Genomic DNA, 21901 nt, shown 5'->3' with positions numbered 1-21901 from the left:
AACATCTTTATTGGAGTATAATTGCTTTACAATGTTGTGTTAGTTTCTGCTGTATAACAAAGTGAATCAGCTGTATGTATACATATATCCCCATATCCCCTCCCTCTTGCGTCTCCCTCCCACCCTCCCTATCCCACGCCTCTAGGTGGTCACAAAGCAAAAATCTCTTAACATCCTAGAGGGCTGAGACTAGTACTTTGTCCCCTCCCCTCTCCCAACCAGCCAGGGGCCCCAGCTGGGTGTGTATGTCAGAGAAAGAAGACACTGGAAGGAGTAAGGTGCCTATATCAATAATGTATAACTTAAGCCCAGAGCCAGGGAGAGGGATGTACACTCTGTGTGTGTAACTGGAAGTGGGCTCAAGTAAGCTGTTCTTGTATAGGTTTGTGCTTATATATTCCTGGGCACCTTCTATGTACCAGGCTCTATTCTAAGTGCTAGGGGTGTAGCAATGAACAAAACAGACAAGGTCTTTGTTTTCATGGAGTTTATATTCCAGTGAAAGATGCAGATAATATACAAATGAATAAAATACATGAGATAATTTCAAATCATAGAAAGTTCCATGAAGAAAATGAAACAGAATAATGTGATAGAGAGTTTCTGGTGGGGCAAGCTGTACACATACGTGGGTACATAAATGTGTGGTACATACATACACTTGCCTAGGTTCATATACTTATGCTCTTTGTGCCTATGTGTGCAAATAAGCAGCTTGTATTTCTACAGTGTTTTTATATTAGTATATATGATTTTATGTATGTGAATGCATACAGGTCAGCTGGTATGCATGGGTGTGTTGTATATGTTGGCATTTAGCTGTAACTAGAGATGTTCTGGTGTGCCACTCATCAGTGAGCCAGTTTTGGAAATGGCTTTTTCGCATCTGGCCTTCAGGGCCATTTGCCAGCTTCCTGTCTCCCCGTTCCTTCCCACTTTAGATAGCTCTCTGTGCTTGTCTCCTCTCAGCCCTAGGAGGGCTAAGCCAAGGAGAGGATAGTAACTAACTAATCTATCCAGGAACTGGAAAGAAGCTGATAATCTTCTGTGAAATCTCCAAAGGCCTGGCTTCCCTGCTAGTCGCTGTCCTTCACAGCATGAGGAGAAAGAGTCCTGACTTGAAATCAGAATACCTGAGGATCTGTTCTTGGCTCTGCCACTTATTATTGTGTGACCTGGACCAAGTTACTACGTCTCTCTGAGTTTCAGTTACCTCCTTCATAAGTACTCTGGGTAGTAAGGAAGAGGGAGCAAAATGACCTTTATGGGGGGCTATGTGGTGCTGGAGCCTGAAGGAGGTGGGAAGGCATTCTGAGCAGGGGCAATGGCATGATTAAAAGTGTGGACGTGGGACTTTGTGTATAAGGGAAGCCAGGCGGAACCTACTTAGAATAAAATTCAGACTTCTTACCATGCCTACAAGGCCCTATGTGTTCTGGATGCTGCCTACCTCTGATTCTTACCCCACTTCTTGCTCACTATGCTCCAGCCATACTGGCTTCCTTTCTGTTCTTTGAACAGGCCAAGCTCTTTACCACCTCAGTGCCTTTCCAAATTTTGATGTTCTCTTTGCCCAGGATACTCTTCCCAAGACCTTACATAGTTGCCTACTTCTCATTACTTGGGTCTTAGCTCAAATATCATCTCTCCAGAGAGAGGCTTTCCCTGACCATCTTACTTAAAGTAGCTATCCTCTAATATTTATGAATATTTAAAATGTACATATCCTTTGACTCAACAATTTCACTTCTACTAATTCATCCTACAGGTATATTTTCAAGTGAGTAAATGACATATTAAAAAAGATATTCATTGAAATATTTATTTGTTAAATATAAATTATGGCATACACAAACAGTGGAACATTATGCAGATGACAAAGAAAATGAAATAGCACTGTAAGTCTTAATGGAAGATAATGTCAAGATATATTGTTAAATTTCAAAATAAAGCGAGATGATCAAGCTCTGTACTTAAGATTTGTGCAGTTTATTGGATGTGTATTATATTTAATAAAAAACAAGATACAGAGTAGTGTGTATTGTATGCCATCATTTGTATAGAAAAAAAAGAGAATACATAAACATAAATGCATGTATATATGCTTGTCTAATAGGCCTGTCCTATCGTTGAAGCAGCTCTTTCCCACCTCCCCATTCCGTGCTTGGTTGGGGACTGTGAGTACTTATTTCTCTTCTGAACAGCATTAAAATTCAGTTTTTTAAATTCATTTTTAAAATTTCCATCTTCAACGATATCCCAAGGACCTTATGAAAGATGCTAGCCTTCTAGCAAAGTGATTTCTTGGTTACTCCTCACTAGTTCAGTTGCCCTATACCCTTCATCTTACTAGGAGTGGCCCTGTCTGCATACTGACTATTTCTGGAAAGTTACACAACATAGTAGTTACAGTGGTTGCCAGGAGGCAGGGTGATTGGAGGATAGGGGTGGGAGGGACACTTCTCATTACATATCTTTTTATGCAGTACCATTTGTATGTATTACTTATTTGAAAATCATAAAATTGAAAAATAATACTGAGGGGAATATTCTTATAGTTAAATCTTTGCATACAGTCTGAAAGTTCCTTAAGATGTCTTTTTGAAAATTATTTCTCAGTCATTATTATGTCATTCTTTATATCCTTCATAATGCTTATAATCTGAAATTATCTTGGTTATATTTTTTACTTGTGTATTTCCTGCACTATCATTGGAATATAAGCTCCATGTTGTCAGGGATCTTGCTTATCTTGTTCATCAGTGCCTTATTTCTATACATATATATAGCACATAGGAGTTGAATAAGCAAATGAATAAATGAAAGAATGACTGAAAGGAACCAGGCTGAAGCCTAGACAGGAGTAGGAGGCAAGGCTGAGGAGGTAGAAATCAGCTGATAGAGGGTAGTGATTCTTAACTTTAAATGTGCATCAGAATTACCTACTGATTCTTTTTTTTTTTAATTCTTATTGGAGTATAGTTGATTTACAATGTTGTGTTAGTTTCAGGTGTACAGCAAAGTGAATCTGTTATACATATACATATATCCACTCTTTTTTAGATTCTTTTCCCATGTAGGCCATTACAGAGTACTGAGTAGAGTTCCCTGTGCTATACATTAGGTCCTTATTAGTTATCTATTTTATATATAACCTACTGATTATTATTAATTATTTATTAATAAAGAAGCAGATTCTTGGACGTTGTGATTGTGATTCTAAGTTTGGGCTCAGGAATCTACATTTTAACAAGTTCCCTAGGTGACTTGGGTACAAGTCATCTGGAGACCACACTTGAGTAACACCAGTGCAGTGCTGACATCACTTTCAGGAAGAATCACATCCATGATATAAGTTCTCCTTAATACATGCCTAGGATGGAAGAGAGAAAACCATCATCCCATTTTATCAAATTAAATGAGGTTCAGAGATGGCAGTGCATTTTCCTGTGACACACAGCTTGTGAATAAAGTATACCTTGTAAAGCCAATGTATCTGACCAGTCAGCTCAAGGTGTGGTGGCAGATGGCTCACCCTCACGGGACATTCCCAGGCGTTGGTGTTACTGAATGGATTTTATGACTGTTCCTATTTTTTTGTTTGGGGTTAGAGGTCATACTCCCTAATGACTGGCTCTTTCTGATGTATCTCAGGGAGGGCAATGAGCCAGAGGAGACCACCCAGATCACATACCGTGAGCTTCTGGTCCAAGTGTGTCATTTCAGCAATGTTCTCCGAAAACAGGGTGAGTGTGGGGATATGGGGAAAGGACTGGAAAGCCCAGCCTTGGGGTATCTGAGGACTTGGTGGAAGTAGACAAGGAGTAGAAGGAATCTGGTAACAGAGGAACTGAAAAGGTCAGCTGCGGGGGCGGGGGTGTGGCAGCGGGTAACTGGATGAGAGGGAGCACGTAGCAGCAGGTGGGGTCCACCATGGTCCATAGTCTGTGTCCTTTACCTGCAGGCATTTGCAAGGGCGACCGAGTGGCCATCTACATGCCCATGATACCGGAGCTCGTGGTGGCCATGCTGGCGTGTGCCCGCCTTGGGGCTCTGCACTCCATTGTGGTAGGAATTTGGGCTGGAAAAAGGGGCCTGGTGGGGGATAGGGCTCAGGAGAAGTAGGTTGGGCCTGGATGACGGAGGGTCTTAAGAACCAGACTAAGGAGTTTAGAATGTCATAGGTTCCTTATCAGTTATCCAGTTTCTTCTATGACCTTGGCTTAGAGACCCTGAAGGTTTTATAAGTGACTCCTTTCCTTGTTCACTCGATCCCTGGGTCGCCCTCTCCTTCAGTCTTTCTTCCCTTCCCTAGTTTGCGGGCTTCTCTTCAGAGTCTCTTTGTGAACGGATCCTGGATTCCAGCTGCAGCCTTCTCATCACTACAGGTGACTACTTCTCTCACCCCTTCTCCAAAACCCCCACACCCAAAGTCTTGGTCTTCAGTCAGCTAGTTGGTATTTGGGACTGCTCGGCGTAAAGGGTAGGGGCAGCCTACCCTTCGTCTCCTGGTTCCACCTCAGCCTACCCTCTGTCAGCTCAAATCAGCTGGAAGAGCCAGAGACAAGAGGCCTACCCAGGAGGACTGTGGACATTGTGCTCACTAGGGATAAAGGGCTAGGAGTGTGGTGCCTTCCTAAGGCTTGGAATGTCTGTTGCTCCCCAAAGATGCCTTCTACAGGGGGGAAAAGCTTGTGAACCTGAAGGAGCTGGCTGACGAGGCCCTGGAGAAGTGTCGGGAGAAGTAAGTGTGTTTGGTCTGCTGGCTACTGCTCTGAGTTGACTAGGCATTTCCCCAGTCCCAGTGCCAGGTCCCCTTTGTCCCTCCTACCCTAGATGGACATGGGTGGGTCTTGCCAAATTCTCTTTTGAGCCAACCAGCCCACCACTTCAGGCTTTTCTTTCCTCCAGGGGTTTCCCAGTGAGATGCTGCATTGTGGTCAAGCACCTGGGGCGGGCAGAACTGGGCACAGGTGACTCTCCCAGCCAGTCCCCCCCGATTAAGAGGCCATGCCCGGATGTGCAGGTGAGTCTGGTACTTCTATGCCCTCCTCTGGGCTCAAAGTGGCTCCCTCTTCCTGCCCAGGAAGTTCCCGATGTCCTTCTTTGTTTCCTCATCATAATGCTGAGGATCTGGGAGCAATCCTAGGAATGGCTCCTCTGGCAGGGCTGGCTGGGAGCTGGGGGACTTTGACCTTGGATGTAGGTAGGGAGCCCCTTGTACCTTGGGAACTTAGCATGAGAGATTGTGAGGAAGACTCCTGTGCTCATTGGGGTATTCTAATGGGCACAAGCGACGTTCAGGGCTTGGGCTTGGGTTAGAAATGGGCTGACTTGGGTGACTATCTGTAGTCATCTTGATTACTGGGCTGTGGTTTGGGGTGGGCTACCTGTGTGGTCCCACCATGGAAGGACCAGGATCTGCCCCTCAAGATATGGCCCTCATTAGCTTTGGATACACACTTCTGATGGAAAAGCCCAATGGTGGCCTCCAGGTTTAAGGGGCATGAAGGATGAAAGCTCCAGGGTCCAGAAGGACAGAGGGTTCCTGAGACTCTGTGACCTGGGGGGCTCCGAGCGGTCTTAGGGCTAGAGAGACTTCCGTCTAGTCTAGGAAGATTGGAGACCCCTGTCCGCATTAGGGGTTCTGAGTGCATAGGGGCTGTGAAGAGGATCAGGAAAATGGAGGCTGGGAGGACCAGTGAGAGAGGGGCCTGAGGGAAAAGAGGCAGCCAGAGGTTTGGGGCACAGTGACCCTTCCCTCCCACTCCCCTATCCTCAGACCCTGCTCACCACCCTTTCCATGGGCTCTTAACAGGGTAAGCTGAAAGAGAAACCCAAGCGCATCTGGCCCCAGGTATCCACCTCTGCACTGCCTTGGGCACTGCTTCCCTACATGCTTGTTTGTGTGTCCATCTGCTCTTTGCCTGTTTGCCCCACTGAGGTGGCTGCCAGACCTAACCCCCTTCTCTCTACTCCTAGGTCCTTTGCCATCTAAGTCACTCTGAAGGGTCATGAAACCAAATGCTTGTTGCTACCTCTCTGAATTGGCACAGAGCATGGATCTCAGAGAGGTAGCAACAGACATTCCATTTCACTCCTGCTGCTTAGGACCACTGTGGGAGAGAGGACCAAGTAAACTTGTCAGAAAGTTTTTACTGTGCACTTAGCTGAGGCAGAACCAGGAGAGACAGGAGGAGGAACAGGTAGAGGAGGTACAGACCTTGACCTTGGGAATTCACCATCAAGTTGGGCAGTTAGATGTGTATTACAAATGAAAACCTAAGTTTTACATAGGGCAGCAGAGAAGAAGGTTCCTAAATATATTTATAAACTACTTTGGGATTTATAAACTCTGATATAATTAAATGCTAAATTGAACAAAAGTTACATTGTAGGTGGTTCTAAGAAGGGAGATCTCTAAGTGGGAACTCAAAGCCAATTAGTACAGGGGAGAGACTGGGCTTGGAGTCCAGAGACCAATTTTTAGCTGTATGACCTTGAATGAGTCACCTCTTCTCTCTGGGCTTCAATTCCCTTATCAGTAATGGAGAGATGAGAGTATATGCTTTAAAGGAACCCGCTTCCCTTACTAAAACAAAACATAAAAGCCACTGTTCCTCTGAGTTTTACCATCCTCCTAGGGTGTCTTACTCTAAATCTGCTATGATCTACCTCTTAGGCTAATGGTAAATATAATCCCCCTTTTCTCTATTCTCATTAGCATGGTGGAGACAGATCTGATTCCCAGGAGACAGTGCTTTCATCTTAAAACTCAGGCAGGGACCTAAGACTTTTCTCTTGAAAAAGGAAACAAACTTAGTGGTTAGAGTATAGGCTCTGGAGCCAGACTCCTTGGGTTCAAATCTTGGCTCTGTCACCTGCTATTGTGGGAACTTGGGCAAGTTACTTAGGCTCCCTTGCTTCAGTGTCCCCGTCTCTAAAATAAGGATAAAACTGTAGCTACCTGATAGGGTTTTGTCAATGTATGTAAGGTGTTTGGCACATAGTAACTACTCCATAAATGTTAGCTGTTATCATTTCTAATATAGCAGACAGGCTGGCATTTCTAAAAGGGAATCTAGAAAAGAAATAGACTCTTATAATTCTTAATACCAGAGACCCTCAGGTCACCGGCTCCTGGATTTTTGTTTCTTGAAGGTGAAAATAGCCAGTTACCAAAAAACCAAAGACCATAAAAATTGGCTTACAAAGTCCAGGTCTGAGGACTGCAGTCAAAGCTGCAGAAATCTTGGCAGAGCTACAAACCCCTTCATCCTTAAGCAATCTTCAAGGGAGGGCCTGGTACAGTTGGCAGGTACCTTCCTCAACCATGTTACCTATGAGCTTCCTCATATTTTTCTCTCACACCTGGCGGCTGCCCTCCCTAAGGCTATTCTGGTCCAATAACAAAGGCCAACTCCTCGATTCTTATTTCAGAAAATTCAAACCTTTTCCTGGTTCAAAGCACTGGGCCCTCATAAGTATACACCTAATTCACAACCAACATTTGTGCCACTAATTGAGCTCACCCTGCTTCCTGGTGCTGGTCATCAGCTCCACACCTGGAGTACCCACCCCACCCCTTCTTACCCACACCCACAAAAGAAACAGTTTTACAAGATTACAAGAGTCCCCTCACTGCCACAGTGTAACTATGCTTTGCCCTTACTTGTACCTAGTGCCTTTTCTATGACAATTCACACCAGCACTGTAGACCAGCACCGTTTGCCCAAGCACTCTTGACGCACTTCTGCTTAAATACATTAATGTCCTCATCTCAAGCAGATCATCTGGTGGGAAAAAAATTATCCATGTGACAATGTATGTGTAGACCCATATGGCTATTCCAGTGAAAAAACAGGGTTTATTTTTGTGTTTTCTAGCTGTGGGCAGCTTCTCTCTCTTCTTTCTTTTTCTTCCTAATGGTGCCTCTCTTGGCCTGGACTTGTGATTCTTATGATGCTTATGTGCCAGAAGCTTCAAATTCTCCAGAGTAAGGGGCAGATAGTACAGAGAGAGGGGAGTTGTAATTTTATAATTTATCAAGGTATGTGTTGTCTAAAACTTTGGAGTTTTTAAATATGGACACAGTAAATTACCATAGAGCCATATAATGGGAGTAGGGTGTTTCTCTTACACTATCATGTTTACCTGCCAGCCAGGGCCATAGAACAAGAAGCTAATGAATATGAAAGAGTTTTGTGACAGCTGAAGCAAACCCCCAGTAGTTCCCATGATCACATTCTTATTTCACCTCCCAGAGGAGTTCAGCAGAACTGAACTAACTTCTCACCTTCATGACATTCATCAGTCTTCCCTACCCCCCAGGACAATCCAAGGCTTCATGTTTACTAGGTAATATGGTTCTCTTCTGATATTCCCCAAATCCTGTGACTATTAGGGCAAGAATGACTATCCTCATTTTAAAAATGAGTGACTTGAGGTAGAGTGGCTTACCCAAGGTCATATACAGCTAGGAAGTAGCAGAACTGGGAATCTAAATCCAGTGCAACTTTTGGACAAATTCAGGGAATACACTTCGCTCAGGAAAGAGTAGACTCAGAAGACCGGGTTTTCAAACAGGTGATATAACTGGGAAAGTAAAGCAGTTTCAAGGAGAGTTTAGAAAAGTGTCAGGATGACAGATCCAGAAGTAGTTATCAAACACACGTCAGTATAGGGGGACATCCCTCTACTGGGAGAAATCCACCTTGGTCCTTTTCCACCAACTTAAAACAAGGTTTCCTGCTGAATGGAACCTCAAGCAAGTGTCTTTATGAGAAACCCATTGGTACCAGTGGTGTAAAGGCAGGGGCAGAGTTGTGGTAGGAACCTCCAGATGTGGATGATGTCTAGACATGCAGAAAAAGATGCTTGGACTAAGATCTGTTGACTTCTTTTGCTACTAACTAATGGGGCCAGGTACCCGCCTTACCTGTGGCTCTGACTAATTCTGCATTTCTGAATTGTGTGGTGTCCACATTCCTGCTGATGAGCCACTAGTCCCATAAGTACATACCTGTGTATGTAGGCTTGTGTGTGCATAATCACTCATCCAACAAAATTTACTGAGTGCCTTTTGAGTTCTAGGCATTTTACTAGGTGTTGGGGATTTGGTGGGAGGGGCGGGAAAGACAGACATGCCACTGCACTCATAGAGGTCACTATCTACTTGGGGAGACAGTAATCAAGCAAAATAAAGTAACAGCTAAATAAAATAACTGGAAATATGTGCTGTGTGGGAAAGAAATAAGGTGCTGTGATCAAGAATAATAGCAGGGGTGGGAATTCCCTGGTGGTCCAGTGGTTAAGACTCCACGCTTTCACTGCTAAGGGCCGGGGTTCGATTCCTGGTCAGGGAACTAAGATCCCACAAGCTGCACTGCGTGGCCAAAAAAAAAAGAAAAAGAATAATAGCAGGGGTGAGGGTGGGGATGGGAACCTATCAGATACTGTTCAGGGAAAGCCTTTCCAAGAAGGTGACATTTAAGCTAGGAATTGAAGAATGAGAAAGGACCAACTGAGGGGCCCTCCTTAGCCTGAGGCCGGGTGAGAGTAGCTCTGGAGCAGGGTGCTGGAAGTACCAAAGAAGCCTCCTGTTCCGCTTCTATTCTCTCTGCCCAATTCCACCCTTGCAGGGTCCTTCCTCCCTCCCAGGACCCCCATCTGCCAGTCCCACCCTGGCCCCTCCAGGTGCTAGGTAGGGGTGTCTTTTGCCCCCAGCTTGAGCTGTTCACAGTTCCTCCCTGCCCATTCCTGTCTTCTTCCCCCTGCAGATCTCCTGGAATGAGGGGGTTGACATGTGGTGGCATGAACTCATGCAAGAGGCAGGGGATGAGTGTGAGCCTGAGTGGTGTGATGCTGAAGACCCACTCTTCATCCTATATACCAGTGGCTCCACAGGCAAACCCAAGGCAAGTGTGTGTGTGTGTGTGTGTGTGTGTGTACACATACACTGTGTAGAGGTGAGAAGTGAGTTTCTGAGGAAGCATGTAATGACATGAATTCTACTGTACAACCCTGAGTTTCAGAAATGTCATGTTAGGGACTTCCCTGGTGGTCCAGTGGTAAAGAATCTGCCTTACAATGCAGGGTACGCGGGTTCGAACTAAGATCCCACGTGCCACCGGGCAACTAAGACTGCGTGCCATAACTACTGAGCTCGTGTGCCTCAACTAGAGCCCTCGTGCTGCAACCAGAGCCCTCGTGCCGCAACCTACAGAGCCCACGTGCTCTGGAACCCATGCACCACAGCTAGACAGAAGCCCGCGTGCCACAATGAAAGATCCTACATGCCTCAGTGAAGATCCCACATGTCGCAACTAAGACCCGACGCAGCCAGAAAGTAAATAAAATAAATAAATAAATAATAAATCTTAAAAAAAAAAAGAAATGGCATGTTACCTTTTCTAAATCAAATTGACATAAATCCTCAATCACTGATGGTGAGGCCCAGGGTGAGACATTCAGGTGGGAGCTTTCATGGTGCCCAGAAAAAGAGGAAAGGATCAATCCATGTGGCTGACATCTGTGTTCCCTGCCCATACCCACATGGTTTGGTTGAAGAAGAGCTGCCTGTAAAGTCGAGGCCCAGAGGGGGCACAGGGATCACTCTCAGCCTTCTAGACTACAGCTCTTAGAGTTCAGTCCCTTCCACTTGCCACACTATTAACATCTAGTACCTCCCAGGGCACAGTGTGGGAGCTGGAAACACTTAAAACTCTGACTCGTCCATTGACTTGAAAGATATGTCACTGTACCTTCCACTCACCCATCCATAAATTATTCTCTCCACATGCTTTGGATATTCCTCAGTGGACCTTTAGAGACACAATTTGGGCCTCTCTTTCCTAGGGATGGTGTATTGATGGAGTAAGCAAAGAAGATTATCTTTTTTTTTTTCCACTCTCACTGTGTCAACATATAATTGAGTGTGTGTGCACAAACACACAATAGAGACACTATTAGGTGTGAGTGTACTAGAACTGTTCATGTATGTGAGAGTAATGTGGGTGGTTCAGAAATACCATCTTAGGGTGTGGGTGTGAATGATGGACTGACTATAAATACATGTGGGGTGTGAGATGGGAATATGCAAAGAGGGTGGAAGAGAGATGGATGCTATGAGAGGGATGCTGTCAGGACCAGAATCCCTGAGGAGGCTTTTCCTCTAGTTCTGTCCAGCCTATTTGGTAGTCAGTGGGGGTGAGCCCAAGGCCCCAACCTGAGGCCCTGTTTTCTCCCCAGGGTGTGGTACACACAGTTGGGGGCTACATGCTCTATGTGGCCACAACCTTCAAGTACGTGTTTGACTTCCATGCGGAGGATGTGTTCTGGTGCACAGCAGACATTGGCTGGATCACTGGCCATTCCTATGTCACCTATGGGCCACTGGCCAACGGCGCCACCAGTGTTTTGGTAAGAAGGGTGCTGGGACTCAGGGCTACTTGGTTTATTTAGGGTATGGACAAGATGATCCTGGGTGACAATCTCCCAAAGCCACTTGGTCTAGAGGCAGAGGGACTTATACAATGACCTGTTTCCTGGAGAAAGAGGAGTTCTTAGGGGGTTGTATATCCTGACTGGGAAGGTCTCTTGGCTTGTCTGGTAAGGGAGTGAAGCCATGGATTTGTCAGAAAGGGAAAAATGCTGAGCCTGAGGGGATGGTAGGGGAATGGAGGGACTATTGAGAAGGACCAAAAATGACCAGCCATTACTGGGGTCAGTTTGAGGGGATTCCCACATACCCGGACGTGAGCCGCCTATGGAGTACTGTGGACAAGTACAAGGTGACCAAGTTCTACACAGCGCCTACAGCTATCCGCCTGCTCATGAAGTCTGGAGATGAGCCTGTCACAAGGTGAGACCCCTTCCCAACTGCTGCCCCACAGGTGGCCCTCCGAGCTGGTGCTGGCCTTTTGGGCACAGTCTTTTCCATTCCATTGTTCTAACACCCTGGCTTGGAATAGGGGAGGGGGCAGGAGAAGAGCCTGTGCATGTCTTCCTGGCTCCCAGTGGTGCTCAGAGCCTTCCTCTCTCCCCATTCCCCTGCCCAAGGCATAGCCGGGCCTCCTTACAGGTGCTAGGCACAGTGGGCGAACCCATCAACCCTGAGGCCTGGCTGTGGTACCACCGGGTGGTAGGTGCCCAGCGCTGCCCCATTGTGGACACCTTCTGGCAGACAGAGACAGTGAGTAAGGGGTACAGAAGGCTGGGGCTCAGGGACAGTGTGGGAAGACTGACTCAAACCCCTGATCTCTGACTTCTACAGGGTGGCCATATGCTGACCCCCCTCCCTGGTGCCACACCCATGAAGCCTGGTTCTGCTGTGAGTGAGGCTCCCTTGGCTGGTCCTGGGCTGGGCAGGAGTAGAGTCTTGGGGCATTTGGCCTAGGTAGAGGGTGGGGGACTGGACTGATATGTGTGAGGAATCTGGGGCTCTGGGGCTCCTTAGGAGAGGTAGAGAGTTGAGTCAGAGTTGCCTCACTTCTCTCTGTGGGTCCTGTCTCCTGTTTGCTTCTAGACCTTCCCATTCTTTGGTGTAGCTCCTGCAGTCCTGAATGAATCTGGGGAAGAGCTGGAAGGTGAAGCTGAAGGTTATCTGGTGAGATCCTGGCCCTTGCGGGTCAGTGAGGACGGGGCACGGGGGAGGGTCCACAAAGGGGTACTGTACTCTCCTTTAGAGCTTAGAACCTAATCTTTCCCGGTAGCTGCTTTTGGCTAAAGCTCCATGGTTGATGGTTTATCATCTGCAGAGAGACCCTGGCGGGGAATCCTTCTGGATACTTTGCCTGCCTCTCTGCCTTTTGGCCCACAAAGTTCTTAAGGGCTCTGCTCAAAGATACCTGATGGTGCCTTTTCGGGTCTGGAAGACATCATGGAAAATAATATAGGCTCCAGAGTCAGCCTGCCTGGGTTCAAATCCTGGCTCTGCCTCTTCTCTGACCTTAGTTAAGTTACCCAACCCCTCTGAACCTAAATGTTCTCACTTGTAAAACAGGGTTATAATAGTACCTGTGTCTCCTGTGGTTGCTGGATTGATTAGATAATCCATGTGAAGGCTTCATTTAGCACAGAACCTAACAGTTAGTGCCTGATAAATGTTAGCTGTTGTTGTAATCGTTTTATTAACAGTTGTAGGGAGATCATTAGCCCCCACCCTCCACCCCACTTCATTTTTACTAAGAGCAAGTTAGTAACAAGGGCAAGACTTGAATCCAGGTCTTCTGACTCTTAGCCTAGAATTCTGTCCATCCCGTCAATCTGCTGCCACAGGACATTATTGATTGGGGCAATGATTACTTACTTATGTGTGGGTCCCACATTTTTATATAACTGCTTTCATTTGCATCAAACTGGACTGGCATCCCTGAGGGATTACCTAAAAGGAGACTCACATTTACTAAATGCTTATTACTAACAGAACATTGTGCCAGGCAGCTTCCACATACTATTAATTTAATCCTCACAATAACTTTGGGAGGTAGAGATTATTTTCTCTAATTTACAGATAAGGATTCTGAAGTTCAGAGAGATAATGTTACTTACCTGGGGTCACACAGCTAGTAAGTGGCAGAGCGGGGATTCCAAGCCTGGATTGTCTATCTCCAAAGCCTGTACTTTGTCCTACTTCTCAGGAATGGCATTCAGGCTATTTCTCCTAAGGTTTGACAAAGCTGTAATTGTCTTCCTGTAAGACAGTGTAGCAGATGTTACCACTGTGTCTTCCTCACTCTCCAGGTGTTCAAGCAGCCCTGGCCAGGGATCATGCGCACAGTCTATGGGAACCATGAATGCTTTGAGACCACCTACTTTAAGAAGTTTCCCGGGTACTATGTGACAGGAGATGGTGAGCCTTGGCTATCCCCTTCCCAAACCTCCCACCGAGATACGTACTGTCCCCTTTCATTTCCAAGAAGAGTTGGTTAGGGATGTGTCTAATATTCAGTCAGAACTACAGAGAAGATTATAAGAACAAGAATGAGTGTTGCAGGAGGGCACTCAGCATGGTGCCATCTGAGATTTGATGTATGAGGGAAAAAGTTCTTATTTCCCTTGCTGCTAGGCTGAAAGAGATGGGGCATATGGCAGTATGTATTACTATGTCATGTGTATCCTCATGTCTGGAGCCTATGTTTTCCCATGTGTCCACCCACCAATCCATTCTTCCATAAATATTTATTGACCACCTACTATGTCCATGTACTTATCTAAGCACAGTACAGCTCTCATGGGGCTTACATTCTAGTAAGGGGAGACAGGCAATAAATTCAGCAAATAAATACTGCAGGGATGGCCACCATAGATGGGATGGTGAGAGGTTTCTCTGAGTGACATTTGACCAGAGACCTGAAGGGTGAGGAGGAGGCAGGCATGGGAAAATCTGGAGTAAGAATGAATGTTCTGTACCAGCGAGACACAAGCTTAGAATGTCTGAGGAACAGACTGAAGCTGTGTAGCTGGAATGTAGTGAGCAAGGGGAAGAATTTTATATCAAGTTGGAGAAGGAGATAAGATAGGGCCTCGTGAGCCATGGTGAGGAGTTTGGATTTTATCCAGTGTACAGTGGGAGACCATCAGGGGTTTTAAGCAGAGAAGTGATAAGAATTTATTTATTATTTAGAAAATAACTTTGCTTGTTTTATGGAGAATAGACTTCAGGTCAGTACGTTAGTTATCTATTGCCACGGAACAAATTACCCCCAAACGTGGCAGCTTAAAACAACAAATATTATATTATCTCATACAGTTTCTGAGGACCAGGAATCTGTGAGTGGCTTAGCTGGTGGTTGTCATTCAGAGTTTCTCGTGGGTTGCAGTCAACCTGTGGTTGGGGCTGTAGTCATCTGAAGGTTTGACTGAGCCTGGAAGACACACGTCCAAGCTCACTCAAGTGGCTTTTGGCAGGAACCTTCAGTTCTTTGCCACATGGACCTTTCCATAGGGCTACTCATGACAGCTGGCTTCCCCAGAGCAAGTAATCTGAGAGAATGCAACCAACACAGAAGCCACAGTCTTCTATAATCTAATCTCAGAAATGACATCCTATCATTTCTGCCAAATTCGACTGATCACAAGACAAACCCTAGTACACTGAGAAAGAGGACTACGCAGGGCTATGAATACCAGGAGGTAGAGATCAGTGTGGCCATCTTGGAGCCTGCTACCACAGCAGGCAAGAGCAGAAGCAGGAAGACTTGTTAGGAGCTACTGCTGTGGGTGTAACAGTTTGGTAACGTGGATCTTGTATCCTACTGTGGGGTACTTATTATGTTGCACATTTCTTCTCTTCCCAGGCTGCCGGCGGGATCAGGATGGCTATTACTGGATCACTGGCAGGATTGATGACATGCTGAATGTATCTGGTAAGGGCCAGGGACCATTTTCCCTTCTTATTTACCCTTCTTTCCAAGCAACTCCCAGACAAATCCTTCTGAGAGAGCCAGGATATCCTTTGGCCAGACCATGCCTGGAGTACAGCATTCAGTTCTGGACCCAGGTTTTGGAAGAAGAGTGATAAACATTGAAATGTACCCGGAGGAGTGGAACCAGGATGGTGGGACAACTGAAGTATGTCCTATGAGGAGTGAATGAAAGGCCTTCCCCATTTGACCAGACCAGGACTGCCTTATTGGGACAGATGGAACAGGGACTGGGATCTCTCTCATGGCACTTCCTTTCCCTTGACAAGGACACCTGCTGAGCACGGCAGAGGTAGAGTCAGCACTTGTGGAACATGAGGCTGTCGCAGAGGCAGCTGTGGTTGGCCACCCTCATCCTGTGAAGGGCGAATGCCTCTACTGTTTTGTCACCCTGTGCGATGGCCATACCTTCAGCTCCACCCTCACTGAGGAGCTCAAGAAGCAGAGTAAGGAGCTTCCCTGGGCAGGGATTGCCAGGTCTGTCCTGATGGCCCAGGTTGCTGGGGAAGGGCTATAGTGAGCTGCTTCTCAAACCACAAACAGACCCCAGGGGGCCTTAGGGGCTAACTACCCTCTTCCCACCCAGTCTCTACTAGGTTAATAATGATTGACATTTATAGAATTCTTTCTCTGTGCCACCACTGAGCTAAGTGCTTTAAATGCATTAATCTATTTAATCTCTATAATCACCTGCATGAAATAGATCCTATTGTTGCTCTCACTTTAAAGATGAAGAAATTGAGGCTCAGAAAAGTTAAATCTCTTGTCCAAGGCCATACTGCTAGTAAAGTGGAATTTCAACTCTAGCAGGCTGATTCTAGAGCTTGAGTTCCATGAAGGTGAATTAATATAAAATGAGAGCATAGAGAGACAACGTGTTAAAAGAGAGGAAGACAGAAATGAGCCTGAGAATGATTGTGGGCAAAACCTTGAAGAGGAAATAGGGTGGAAACAAAGCCATCTCTGCCTTGGTTTTGGGCAGCCTGGCTAAGGGTACTGAAAAAATGCATAATGATTTGTTGGTTACAGTTAGAGAAAAGATTGGCCCCATTGCCACACCGGATTACATCCAGAATGCACCCAGCTTGCCTAAAACCCGCTCAGGTATGTTCAGAGGCCTTGAGGGATTGGGACTGGATTGGCCAAGGCCCAGTGGTGGTGGAGTGTGTGTGTATGGAAGCTTTTGGCAGGGCTGGAATGGGTCAGTGCTGTCACCAGGTAACCAGAAGCCTGTGGTCCCCCAGGGAAAATCATGAGGCGGGTGCTTCGGAAGATCGCTCAGAATGACCACGACCTGGGGGACATGTCCACTGTGGCTGATCCATCCGTCATCACCCAGCTCTTCAGCCACCGTTGCCTGACCATCCAGTGAACAGGACCCTGCCCATTACCAGGATTCCCCCTGCTTGGCTTTCCGAAGTTTTGCCCACCCTCCCTGCCCCCATCCAGGAGTACTCAGGGCCTGTGCTGACCCACACCACCTCCCCGACGAGCCGTCTGGAACTGAGGACGAGCTTTGCCTCTGGGTGCAGGCAACTTCCTGCGACTGCCAGGCAGATGGGACAGGGCCCAGGTCAGCCTCAGGCTACTGTGCCCCTAGACTGCAAAGAGCCATTAGTGCCCAGGACAGGGACCTGAAGGTCATATCCCAAACCCAAGTTAAGTGTTCACTGGGCAAGTGAGGGCATAGACTGAAGCAGGGAAGCAACTCTGTAATGCTATGTCAGCTCTCTCAGGAAGCACCAGTACTTATTTTGGGCATGCACTTGCCCTTAGAAATGCCTGTTTGTGAGTCCTGGAACAATTGATTATTATTTTTTTAAACACTTTTTGCTGCTTCTGTTATGGGTCTGAATTCCCTTTTGTGCTAGATGGCTTGTCTGCCATTTGTTCCAGAGGCTGTGCAGGCAGGCTCAGTTTCCAGAGGGTTTTCAGATCATTTGTGTCTTAGCAGGAGTAAATGTGTTATGTTCCTAGGACCAGAGGAGCTTGATTTTCTTGTCCTCTTTTCCCACCCTCCCCTAAACAGAGTCTTGCCCATGAGAGACATTCTCAGACGAAGCTCTCTTTTCTTGCCTGTTGTACTCAAGCCCTGTGGTTGTAGGAATAAAGTCTGTGACCTCAAGAAGGTGGTGACTTGCTTTCTTGGTTATCTTACAGGCTGTGTACTTGCTAGCTGTTCTGACTTGTGTGGGGGATGGGAAGGGGAGTGGTTTTCCTCAGGAACACCCCAATATTCACCTTCTAGAACTTTTGGTTTAGGCAGAGCTAGGCAGGGCTTCCAGGCCTTTTGACAAGCTTCTGAGCTAATCAGGAAAGCAAATGAAGCAAGATTACAACTGTGATGTCCCATCATGGTTGCCTTCCCTCCTGGGCTCCTGCTAGAGACCTTCTCTCTTCCCTATGATCCTGTGGGAGCATTAGTGAGTGACTAAGGATTGAAATTTCAGGGTCCTATCCATAGGGTCAGGAGCTAGGGAGACTCTGATTACAGCCAAGTTACTTCCCCTGCTCCAATCTACCTGAAGTGGGCCAACTCGGATTATAGCTTCTCCCTCCCCTAAATGTACAAACCAAGGAACCACAGAATCAGCAAAGTAGTTTTATTTAAGGCAGAGGTGGGAAAAGGCTGTGCCCCTCTACCCTTTTCCTCCTACCCCTCAGTCCTATCCCAAGTCAGACACTGGAACTTGCTGGAAAGGCTGACAATGGGCTAACAGGAGGGTGGCAGTGTTATGGTCCCTTACCTCAGATCAGCTTCTTTTCAGCTGTACCCACACCCTGAGGATTTACGGGCCTCTAGATCGCACCTAAGGCTTTTCTGGTTCTCAGATGGGAAAGCTGTGGGGAAGGTACCCAGCATTGACCCTTCCATGAAGACCCTGGAAATCTGTAGAAGAGATCAACCTTCCCAAGGTAAGGGGAGGGCAGCCCCTCAGGAGGGCTAGGAGAGGAATGATAAGTACAAAGGATAGAAGGTCTTTCAAGTAAAGTCTGGGCAGGCCTCGCTGTGTCCTCACACAGGGTATGGGTTGTCTAGGACTGCCACTCCTGCTGCCACACCACCATCAGCATGCTCGATGGCTTTGGTTCGAAGCAGATGTCCCACGTGCTTGTTCATCACAAGTGTCTTTCCCTGCCTATAGAAATGGGAGCAGGAGACACACAACTCCATCACCTGGACTCAGCCCTCAAACCCAAGACCTTCACTGGTCCCAGCTAAGCTGTACATGGGTGACTGACTACACCTGAGAAAGTGCTAGGATTTTTGAATCAGATTTGGGTTTGCATCCTAGCTTGGATATTATTAGCTCTGTGTCTTTGAGCAAGTTACTCAGCCTTTCTAAATATCAATTTCCTCAGTTTAAAATAGGGATAATACCTCTCACTTTGCAAGATGGTCACAAGGATTGAATAAAGCAGGAACAGCACTTAGCATGATGCCAGGCTCACATTTCATGTTCTGTAGCTGTAAATTTCCTTCCCTACCTCTCTCTCAAGATGGCTGTGGTGGGGGTGGGGTGGGGGGCTGGGAGGAACTTGCCGGCAGAGATGCTGTAAGGGGAGTGGTTGGAGGGGAAGATTATAGAGAAGGCAGGCTCTGGTGGGGAGCATGGTAGGATCTGGAATTCCTTCCTTGTGCTGACCGTGGCGTGAGTATTTTGCAGGAAGTGGTATGAGGGACCAGGAACTGTTCCTTACAAATTCCCCAGTCTTCCTCTTCCCGATTCTTTAGTGCTCAAATCCAAACCCAGGGGCCAGTCAGCTTTTCAAAGACACTGAGTATCCTCTAGCTGGCCCATCCCACCTTTTCCCAGAATCCCCAGTGGCCTGGGACTGGACCCAAATTCTTTTCTTCCCTGGGGTTTCCTAGTCCAGGGTTATTTTCTCACGCATCTTGATACTACTTGGAATTTCCTTTATAGTTTCAAAGCACTTCTCATCTGGGCTTCATTTGATAGCCTTGTGAGGTGGGCAGATCTTGGATCCTTGGCCTCATTTACTAGATAAGGAAACACACTGCTTGGCTCACCTGACATAGACCCCGAAGATGCCCAGCTCTGAAATGCATTGGGCCACTCGGGCCGGGCTGCCAGGTCGCAGTAGACAATTCTCAAAAGGTTCAGGTTCTATCTTCTCCATGAGGATATAGGAGGCTCTCTCCTCACTGTCCTTCAGCCGCTCCAGGGCCTGTACCATCTCCTCCCCGTATAGGTTGTTACCTGCAATTCCACCAAGCAGTCACCCTGGGCCATCTCCCCACCTTCTCCACCCTGTGCTCCCACTTCTAGGGCCATGTGGGCAAGTCAGGAACCTCCGTTCCTGACACCAGCTCAGTGAACCCAGGGCAGGCCTGGCTTCCAAGGAGGAAATGTCACCTTAACAGGAGAGCTCTTATACAAGCAAACACACCTTCCACCACACCATCCTGCCCTGGTTCTCTTCTTACCTCTTTATGGCTGTTCCTTCTCAGCCTTCCTGACTGGCTCCTGCCCCTCTTAAATATTGGGGTTTCCAAGGAATCAGTCCTTCACCCTTGTTCTCTCCTCCATGTATATACTTTTTTTTCAGGGAGATCTCTTCCAAGGCTTCATCTATATCCTATAACTTGTTTACTCCCAAATCTCTAACTAAAGCTCCCTGTTCTAGACATCACAGATATCCCATGGGCTCCCAAAATAAACTCAACATGTCCAAACAGAACTCATTACTTCTGCCTGACTCTGCTTCTCCTGGACCTTCCTACCCTCAATCAAGTGAAAGGCATTCTTGAGTCATTTAACTCCTCCCTCTCCATTACCTGTCATGAACTTGGACATGTCTCTTCAGTTTGTACTCCACACTGTCATAAGCCCTAGCCCAGCCTTCTACATTGCTCTCTGGACAACTATACCAGTCTCCTCTATGGTCTCTCTGCCACCAGTGTCTCCCCACATTCCAGGACACGCTCTACCATGGCTGAAACACGGATCCTAGATCAATCATGTGTCCCTTCCCTCCTTAAAACTTTCTAATGGCTTCCCACTACCCTTAGGATAAAATCCAATTTCCTACATATATTCAACGTCCTTTATAATCAGGTCCCAAACCATCTTTTCCAACCCAAATCCCTGCCTTCTCTCACCTCCCACACTGCACTCCAACCTGACCAGTTACTCATTAATCCCCAAACATACCACACTTTCACGGACCAGTGCCTATGCCTGAGGTTGCTTCTTCTGTATGGAATACTCTTCTCCCTTTTCCACCTGGGAAACTCCTACCTAACCCTTAAGGCCAGGATCAAAAACCGTCTCCTCTGGGTCAGGAGACAGACATGAGGCAGACATGATCCCTGCCCTCAAGGAGTTCAAACTAAGCAGGAAGATATCCAACCTCCTGATATGCCCCCATCCTGCTTCCCCACAATTCACCCACAGGCACCTCAGACTACACTTGCCCAAACCCTCCAGTGCTGGTTAATCACATTCCCTTGTGCACGGGCATTTCTGTAGTGTACTGGTTATCACGTTCGCCTCACACATTCCCTTGTGCTCCACTGCACTTGACCACAGGGTCTCCTGGGACACTGTCCAAGGTGGGGACATGTGTCAGTTCCTCTTGTATCCCCCAGAGCATGGGACCGTGCCCATAGCAAGTGCAGATCAGCACTGGTGACAGCCTGCTGGCCCCCTTTCACTGAGCAGCCCTGCAAAGGGGGAACCACCTACCTCCACCCTCTCTCTGGGGCTTTAGCACAAAGCAGTTAGGGGCAGCAATGGCCTCAGTGATAGCCTGGTCCCCTTCTTCACCCTGGCAGGAGGCAAGAAAGCAGTCACTAGCAGTCTTGGGCCAAAGAGGCAGGAGCCAAGGTCCTGCTGGTTGTGTAGAGCAGCATCAGAGGAAGAGCAGGAGTAAGAGCCATAAGCCCCGTTAGGCTGGATGCTACTATCTAGATATGACCCCAGCAAGCCCCCTGTAGCAGTGAGTACAGTGACAACAAGCTTTCTTGGGCAACAGTTCAGGAGCAGCAAGAGGTCTGGAAAACGGGTACAGATATTCCTCAATTCTTGCTGTCTACCTCAGCCCCTTCTCCTGGTTACCGTCCCCATCTCCACCTTTGCTGTGGGAGCTTACAGTGGATTCCAGCCCTAGGGGTTCCCAGGGCTCTAGGGGTTTTCTCAGAGCATCACTGACCCAAGTCCAGCCCAGTGCCAGTTCCAGCCTCCGCAACACATTGGGCTCTGGGTCCCTGATACCTAGGGGGCCTGTGGTGGGAGAAGCGGGCTGCCCACGCACCATGTCCAGTGAGTAGAGGCCAGCAAAGGTGGCACGGAGGCGGGCCACGGCCTCAGGCTGGCCGGGGAGCAACACCTCCAGCATGCCTGATCTGCTCAGCTCCTGTTGCACCTTCTTAGTCCCAGCCAGCTGCGTGGCAACGTCCGGGCACTTGACAGCACATGACCTCTCCAGCAGCAGCCGTGCTTCCCAGTTCT

The 21901-nt window shown here is 47.3% G+C and overlaps 2 protein-coding genes across 8 annotated transcripts in view; one reads left to right on the top strand and one right to left on the bottom strand.

Moving 5' to 3' along the window:
* Window positions 1–17553, top strand: part of ACSS2 (acyl-CoA synthetase short chain family member 2) — a 46895-nt gene extending 29342 nt beyond the window's left edge. Inside the window, exons 3-19 of one of the 3 annotated variants that reach the window (XM_036825377.1) lie at window positions 3655–3746; window positions 3965–4068; window positions 4316–4388; window positions 4669–4744; window positions 4912–5026; window positions 5819–5857; window positions 9780–9917; window positions 11251–11421; window positions 11730–11863; window positions 12061–12193; window positions 12275–12331; window positions 12527–12607; window positions 13744–13852; window positions 15300–15368; window positions 15695–15871; window positions 16455–16529; window positions 16670–17553. In XM_036825377.1, the coding sequence (XP_036681272.1) occupies window positions 3655–3746; window positions 3965–4068; window positions 4316–4388; window positions 4669–4744; window positions 4912–5026; window positions 5819–5857; window positions 9780–9917; window positions 11251–11421; window positions 11730–11863; window positions 12061–12193; window positions 12275–12331; window positions 12527–12607; window positions 13744–13852; window positions 15300–15368; window positions 15695–15871; window positions 16455–16529; window positions 16670–16797 (1771 nt within the window). In that variant the 3' untranslated portion in view covers window positions 16798–17553. The remainder of the gene's footprint in view (window positions 1–3654; window positions 3747–3964; window positions 4069–4315; window positions 4389–4668; window positions 4745–4911; window positions 5027–5818; window positions 5858–9779; window positions 9918–11250; window positions 11422–11729; window positions 11864–12060; window positions 12194–12274; window positions 12332–12526; window positions 12608–13743; window positions 13853–15299; window positions 15369–15694; window positions 15872–16454; window positions 16530–16669) is intronic. The other 2 variants (XM_036825378.1, XM_036825379.1) reach the window with 2 other exon arrangements.
* The window catches only part of GSS (glutathione synthetase), a 37359-nt gene continuing 30174 nt past the window's right edge, over window positions 14717–21901 (bottom strand). For 4 of the 5 annotated variants that reach the window (XM_036825380.1, XM_036825381.1, XM_036825382.1 and 1 more), the window contains 4 exons: window positions 21705–21899; window positions 21137–21218; window positions 19459–19648; window positions 18012–18565 (listed from right to left, as the gene is read on the bottom strand). In XM_036825380.1, coding sequence (XP_036681275.1) covers window positions 18442–18565; window positions 19459–19648; window positions 21137–21218; window positions 21705–21899 — 591 coding nt within the window. In that variant the 3' untranslated portion in view covers window positions 18012–18441. Of the gene's footprint in view, window positions 14868–18011; window positions 18566–19458; window positions 19649–21136; window positions 21219–21704; window positions 21900–21901 lie in introns of those variants that run through there. The other variant, XM_036825384.1, reaches the window with a different exon arrangement.

The sequence above is a fragment of the Balaenoptera musculus genome, chromosome 15, assembly GCF_009873245.2.
Source record: "Balaenoptera musculus isolate JJ_BM4_2016_0621 chromosome 15, mBalMus1.pri.v3, whole genome shotgun sequence".
In the NCBI taxonomy this organism is placed as follows: domain Eukaryota; kingdom Metazoa; phylum Chordata; class Mammalia; order Artiodactyla; family Balaenopteridae; genus Balaenoptera; species Balaenoptera musculus.
This window is presented reverse-complemented; position numbering and strand designations above follow the sequence as displayed.